General features: G+C 43.8%; 1 protein-coding gene across 1 annotated transcript; it reads left to right on the top strand.

Annotated features, from left to right (window-relative positions):
* The first annotated feature begins 5,883 nt into the window (after nucleotides 1-5,883).
* LOC147429484 (small ribosomal subunit protein eS4-like) lies at nucleotides 5,884-6,705 on the top strand. The gene is made up of 2 exons (XM_086495219.1): nucleotides 5,884-5,988; nucleotides 6,464-6,705. Exons 1-2 carry the CDS (start codon nucleotides 5,884-5,886, stop codon nucleotides 6,680-6,682), a joined length of 324 nt encoding a protein of 107 aa, XP_086351345.1. The 3' UTR covers nucleotides 6,683-6,705.
* Nucleotides 6,706-7,625: the final 920 nt, after the last annotated feature.

Raw genomic sequence — 7,625 nt, 5'->3', positions numbered from 1 at the left:
ATTGGTTCTTTGATGGAAAAGTTATTTGGATGTATCATGGAGATGAAGATAAGTGAATGGGCTGAAAATAACGGCAAACGTGTGCTTGGCCAAGCAGGTTTTTGAAAGCATCATAGCACTATTGATCACCTTGTCATTCTTTGAGTTCTTATGGAAGCGTCTTGATTGAAAGGAAAAAAGTTGTATTATTGCTTTGTGGATTTCAAGAAAGCTTTTGACATGGTACCACGAGGAAATCTTTGGAGACGTATACAAAGACTTCAAGTGCTGAGAGAATTTATGCATGAAGTCTTTCGCATCTACCAAAAAATGATATGCCAACTATGTATGGGAGATGGAATTTCAGAATTCTTTGCAAGCACCATTGGTGTCAAACAAGGATGCCCACTTTTCCCAACCCTCTTTGGGCTACTCATTGATGAATTGGAATGCATGGTTCTTGATTTTATGCAACAAGAAGGCATAGAGGAGGTTAAGATCATAAATGCAGTGATCATGCTTTTTCTTTATACCGATGATGTAGTGCTCTTGGCACATACCTTAGAAGATGCACAAAAGCTTATGAGTGTCTTAGAACGCTTTTGCCTACATAGCGGACTGATCGTGAACAGATCCAAAACCAAGGTTATGCTTGTAAAAACCCTCAATAACAAAAATCCATGCATTGTATACAATAATGAGCAACTTAAAGTGGTAGATAGCTTCAAGTACCTTGGCCTTGAGGTTCCATCCAATCATAAATGGAAGGACTGGACAATGCATCGCTTGGAAGCTGGAAAGAGGGCTTATTATGCATTTGAGAATGTGTGCAATGCTGGAGAGATCAAATGTTGGCTCTCAAAAAGTACCTCTTTGACACATTGGTGACATTGGTGCTTCTTTATGGAGCGGAGGTGTGGGGTGGTAGCATCGGGAAGTCTACTTGGAAAGAGTTTGAGAATGTCCAAAAGTGTTTTCCCACCAACTTTCTCCAAGTCAAGACACAAACACCCTACATGCTCTTACTTCTTGAGTCCGGATCGCTTCCCGTTGAGGTCTTGGACATGAAAAGGGTTGTGGAGTACATGCTTAAGACACAATGTAGCCCTTTGTATCGACTTTCTAGAATCGCATATGAAGCAAGTCAAAAGGTCCAAAAGACATGCAAGAGCAAAATACTAAGTTCGGGGTGGATGCTTGATATTAAGAAATGGTTTGGAAGATGGGATGCATGTCACTTGGTCAAGGATGCGTCGACCGACTCCCAAGTTAATGAGGCCTTCTTACAACGCCAATGTATCACGGCTTGGGAGAAATCCGAAGGTTCTCGCTTCAGCCATTACACCACACACATTGCCCGAAACTACAAATATATCTTCTTCTCTGAACGAGGTAACCGAACCCATCCCTACATCCTTGAGCCCATCCAGTTGAGTGTGATCCGCACCATTGCGTCCATTCGTCTTAGATCCCATTCTCTATGCTACAAGATGGGACGTTGGGGCACAGGCGAGGAGTCTCATCGACTTTGCACCTTATGCCCTCGTCAAGTGCTCCCCACATATTCAGCCATGAGCTCTCCCTACATACCTTCCTCTCCCAACCACGATGTGGAATCTCTATTACGACGCTCATTTCAGTCATTTTTGAGCATCGAAAGTCACTTGTGACTCCACTCACACCACGTGACATGTTCATTTGGTCCCATATGTCATATTTGACCTCCAAGGACGGTAACAGAACTATCTCTCTCTCTCTCTCTCTCTCTCTCTCTCTCTCTCTCTCTCTCTCTCTCTCATTTTCTTCCTTTTGGTTTCATAGGTTATGTTGGCCTTTTGAAGACGTTCACATAATATTTCATTTCATTTCATTTCTCTCTCTCTCTCTCTATCTATCACTTGTTTAATTCTCTTTCTTATTTTTGCGTTTTCTCTCTCTAGGGATTTCATTCCCCCCCTCTCTCTTTCTCTCTCAGCAGCAGAGGATCAGATCTATTTTGGTCAGACATCAAAGATGCCATGTGCAAATTCTCACCATGGAGGAGGAATCTCGAATCTCCAGCGAGATTTTCCGAGCAATCCCTAAAACGAGCAAGACTAGCCAAGGCGTACTATACAAAACAAAAACCAAAGTTTGGATGCCTTCAAGCACAAAAAAAAAAACTAAAACAAGATTACAACTAAATTTAATGGTAAAAGGATCACAATTTTTTGACAGAAAAACCCCCTTGAACAAGGGTTTGATAGATGTTTTCTTTGATGGGCTAGAACAATTGGAACCCATACAATGGCATGTTGATATTCCTCTTCTTGGAACTAGTTGCCCTCAAATATTGGAAGCTCATTTCTACCACCATTGATCCTTGTTGGGAATAGTTGCACCATGATTCCAATGGATATAAATCTCCTATTCCTACCTCCCTACATGTAGGACCACAAGACTTACACTAAAAGAGTAAGGTTGTTGCCACTCAAAAAAATCTCATGAATAAGGAGAGTATGGGAGCTTGAGCTTCTCTTTACTTCTTCTTCTCCTCTCTCTTGCTCTACCTCAAGTTATTGTGGGTTGATGTACGATAACATACTATGCATTTTAAGTTACTCTAGAGAAAACGGTGGAAACTTGAAAATAATTATATTATTACAATGAGACTATTATTTTGAGAAAATCCACATCATGGTATATATTAAAGTTTGGATCACACCATCATAGGTAGCCATCTATCGGGGGGGGAGCGTGGGAGTTAGCGGTGTTGCCAAGGGTGGTGGCAACAAACGTGTCAAGGGAGGTGGTAATGGTGGGGAATTATAAAGAGTGCTTTGATAGAAGAGTATGCAAGGTTGATAAAGCTATGAACAATTTTCTTATGACAACTTTGTCCACATGCTAGTTCTCTTTCACCTACCCATATCGATAGAAACCTAGGTTTAGTGTAATTCCACCTACAAATTTTGAGATTTATCTTTAAAATTCAAAGTAGAAGGTGAATAAACCTTCAAACTTTAGAGAAAATTAGTGTACAAACCTTCTCTTAAATTTTCCATGTTTATATGAGCATATCTCAAAGTTCCTAGATTTCTTGGGGTTCCTAGTCTGCTGAGTTGTCCATCATGCCTCGACCTAGATTACTCACTCAACGTGTGATACCCCTATGCTGAATACACTTCTTAGAGCCATGGTGTATGATTTTCATTGTAGTCCTTTGGAATGCTTTTCCTAATGCGGATTAGCCCTCCATTTTTGTTTGTACTCTATCTACTACTTGGAGTTGTACGTCCATCAATGCCTCATAGCAATTCAAATGGATGGTAGTCTAGAATTGCATCTGTCCTCTTGTAGAATGATGTGGCCCAGGCCTCAATTCTTAGCACCCCATAAGATAACTCCCTCCAAGGGGTAAATGGGAGGTTGGTTGTGCTACAACAAACAACATTGTGGCACGTTGAGACAACTGTGTTGGCTAGGAAAGGTAAATCTTAGGGTCCTAAACATTGACAAAATTGATTTTGAAACAATAGATGAGGCAAGAAGGTCCTCAAGTTCAACCGTCATCATTTTCAACAATTATATAGTATAGACAAAACCCTTCAAAAATCTATTTGAAAGAGACATGAACTCTTTCATGCAATGACCAGTGCTCGAAAAAAACTTTGTTCTGAAAACTTGACAAACCTACCTATGAGAATTTTAGTGGTAAACTAACTAAATTTGGAGGTTTTTACACCAAATGACGCTAAATTTCTTCAAATTTTGTACGTTTTCTCACTTTCAAATTTAAAATTTAGAGGTATATCTCAAAATTTGTAGGTGGGTTTACACTAAACCTAGGTTTATTTTTCCAACCCCCAGCCCCTCTCTTTCTCTCTCCTCGCTCTCTCTCAATCTCTTTGAAAAAAAAGTATCTAAAAGAGCTCATGACGGTGTGGACTTTTTTTTTAGAGAGATGGAGAGAGATGGAGGAGAGAGAGAGAGAGAGAGAGAGAGGAGGAGGGGATTGCATATGGGCGAGGGAAGCCTGGAAGGGAAGGGGCTGAGGAGGCGGAGATCGTGCATGATGTAGGATCAACATATCTGTGCTGATGTGCCTCACGCGACCGTGAACTCTATCACAAGTAGAGCTTCTACATGTTGACGCAGGCCGACCTAATCTCGTGTCGCACCATTGTTTTTGGTGTTGCGACTTGAGTAGGGTTTTCCCCAACCCAATTAAGCATCGAGTGTGAAGAATCATGGTAGTTGTTGGACTAAGCGAGGCAATGCGGGGACAGCACGCAGTCCTGCGAGGCAAGAGTTCAGAACTTCTGGTGGGGATGGATAGAGGCAGCAAAAGGAAACCGGAGAGGTGCAACTGCTAAATCACACTTCTCTCTCTCTCTCTCAATACAATCTGGCTCACATTTAAATAAATTTTATTATTAATTGGAAAGATTCCCTCCCTCCCCACCACCCTTTTACTTTTCTGATATGCACCCCTTCAATGCACCACGCACCCCCCCCCCCCCCCCCCCGCAAGGGCCCCTCGCCTCTCTCAATAGCCCTCGACTACATCAATCATCCTATGAGTGACCACGATGCCAAGAATCTCCGACTAACAACCTCACATGGCAGTTCTTCTTGTGCAAGCCCACACGCCCTCGATGGTGCCAACACCCACGAGAGAGAGTGCAATTCTCCATAGTCTATCACATGTGCAATGCTACGAATCTTGGGGAATTCCACAAGAAAAATGATTTTCAATATCGTTGATACATACCTCTCTCTTAGCCATACTCTCTCTTGGTCTGAAGCACATACTGGCATTGTCACATCACCTACAACACTCTACCCTCTAGGACGGTAGCTTGCCATTAGCACCTCAATCACTCTTTGTGCTCATGCGCTTGCCATTCACTTGTACGCCATCGCTCGTGTGTGTGTGTGTGTGTGTGTGTGTGTGTGTGTGTGTGTGTGTGTGTGTGTGTGTGTGTGTGTGTGTGTGTGTGTGTGTGTGTGTGTGTGTGTGTGTGTGTGTGTGTGTGTGCACCCTCCATGCAAGAGCTACTTAATGGGCTGAAAGGGTACCCGAACTCCCTTTTCCTCAGTCTGTGGAGCTCAAGGGAGAAATTAATTACCACAGTCCTGATCATCACTGCATCTAGAGAAAGAGAGAGAGAAGCGTGAAATGACAGAGAAGGCATTGCGCCCCGCAGAGCAGGGCCGTGCTCTACCTGCACCTTCCACCCTAGACCACAGCCGCCGCTCTCAAACCATCTGTCTCCCTTGCTCCGTCTTCTCGCACACAACTTTCCAAATTCTTCGAAGCCCCTGACCATGCACACACATGAGCTGCTTGGAATATCCTACTCTTGCACTCCAAGACTAACAAGGGAAAAAAAACTCCCTCTCTCCCTTTGCCTTCACGCTCTCCAATGGTGCTGCTATAAACACCCTGTTCTAGTCCTCGTCGCTTGCCCAACACCCAGGCCTTCATGCCTATGACTTCCTCAAGTCCACTTCTCAACACCTAAAGCCCTACCTTGCCACCTTTCCTCTACATGCTTCAGACCAACGTGAGAGAGTGAGGCAGGCTTCCCACAACCAAAAAAAAAAATCTTTTTTGGTTACGTGGTAATGCACGGCACGTCGCCCTCTGCACGCTCTGTCTGTTGCCCTACCTCTCCTTGTCTGCCTTGCCATCGCCTGCAACTGCCTGCTTTTAGTGCTGCATTGCCTCACTTTCCCCTCTCTGCACACCCCCTACTCTCTCTTAGTAAAAAAGAAACTCTCTGAAAGAGCATGCATTGGTGCACGCTCTTTCAGAGAGTTTCTTTTTGACTAAGAGCGAGCGAGAGAGAGAGAGAGAGAGAGAGAACTCTTTCAGTGTCGGGCAGACGAGGTGAAGGCGCGCTCTAACAGCGTGAAGCCATGGCCGGTGGTCTCAAGAGACATCTGAAATGTCTCAATGCCCCGAGGCACTGGATGCTTGACACCGCTGCTTCAAATATGGTGATGGATCCTTACCCCTTAAAGGTACTAAATAGTCTCGTTCTCATACACGTCTCTGCTTACCACAATCACGCCCCATTGCCCCAATTTTTTATTCTTTGCGCGTCCTTCATTGGATCTAGGGTTAATTTTTGCAGAGAGGGTTTGCGTTTTTCTTGTCCGTCCGAAAATTTGTGTTGGGTCCTCCTCTCTCGGTGGTTCCTTTGCGCCCAAGCCCTCTACCGGCCCCCATAAGACTAGGGAATGTATGTCGATGGTTGTCTTGTTGAGGAATCGATTGAAGTATGCCTTGACCTATCGTGAAGTGGTTGCCATTGCGATGCAGCGACTCATCTCTGTGGATGGAACAGTAAGGACGAACAAGTGTTACCCTGCTGGGTTTATGGATGTTGTGTCCATTGCAAAAATCAGAGAGAACTTCTGACTGCTTCATGATAGCAACGAAAGATTCACTTTGCACTCCATTAGCCTTGAAGAGTCTAAGTACAAGCTATCCAAGGTCCGAGATGCCTGCTTCAGTGAGAAGGAGATTTCCTACATCACTACATTTGATAGGTGCGCCATTCGATATCCAGATCCCCTTATTAAGGCCATTGACACCATTAAAATTGAAATTGAGACCGGAAAGGTTGTAGAGTTCATCAAGTTCGACATTGGCAACATTGTCATGGTTACTAGTGGTCAACAGAGGCAGGATTGGGATTATCAAGCACCGTGAAAAGCATAAGGGAAGTTTTGAAATTGTGCATGTACAAGATACTATCGGCCAATAGTTTGCCACCCGGCTTGGCAATGTGTTTACTATTGGTAAAGGAAGCAAGCCTTGGGTGACTCTACAAAGAGGTAAGGGTATTAAGCTGTCTATTGTTGAAGAAGCCAAGAAGAAAGCAGGAGCTCTAGAGGGACTTGAGTTTCTTTTTTGAGCAGGCTTCTCTTTTGTAGATTGATGTTCCCTTTTGAGGTATAGTACTAGAGTCTCTTGACACAAAGAGACTTTTGAACCTGGCTTGTCATATGCTCATGTGAAACTCATTTTTTAGCTCAAGCTAATTTTGAATGCTACGATTTCTTTTACTTTTGGAACATTTTAAGATGAATGTATCCAAGCTTGTTATTAGGATTAAGACTGTGCTTTTGATATCTCCAATAAGGAATTTTGAAGAGGTGTATCTAAGTTTTGTATTGTGCTCTTATGGTCAACAAGAGTCTTCAGAGCTGCTTTTTGCGAGAGAGAGAGAGAGAGAGAGAGAGAGAGAGAGAGAGAGAGAGAATATATGTGCGGGAAATTAGTTAGTATCATAGAGAACAGGCAGAAGAGAGAGAGAGAGAGAGAGAGAGAGAGAAAGATGGCTTTTGACAAGCGCATGGTCACAATGTTTCTGGTGCTGATGGTGGCGATGGCCGGACTGAGTGGTGCCACAATGTAGCCGCATCCTCCGGCACTATAGTGCACATCGCTGTTGAATCTGGTGCCAGCCTGCCAGGCTCTGACTCTCTATGTGTGAAGCTTACCTTGCCCAACCTATTGCTCACCACTTGCCCTGGCCTCAGCATCAACATCGCCCGCATAATCTTCGGCAACAACGGAAACTGCGTCTGATCACCATCGCCTGCATCGACCTGCCTTAGCATGCACTTATTTTCATTTATGGTCATTTGTA

This window comes from Adiantum capillus-veneris, chromosome 22, assembly GCF_014529385.1.
Source record: "Adiantum capillus-veneris isolate H3 chromosome 22, ASM1452938v2, whole genome shotgun sequence".
In the NCBI taxonomy this organism is placed as follows: Eukaryota; Viridiplantae; Streptophyta; class Polypodiopsida; order Polypodiales; family Pteridaceae; genus Adiantum; species Adiantum capillus-veneris.
This window is presented reverse-complemented; position numbering and strand designations above follow the sequence as displayed.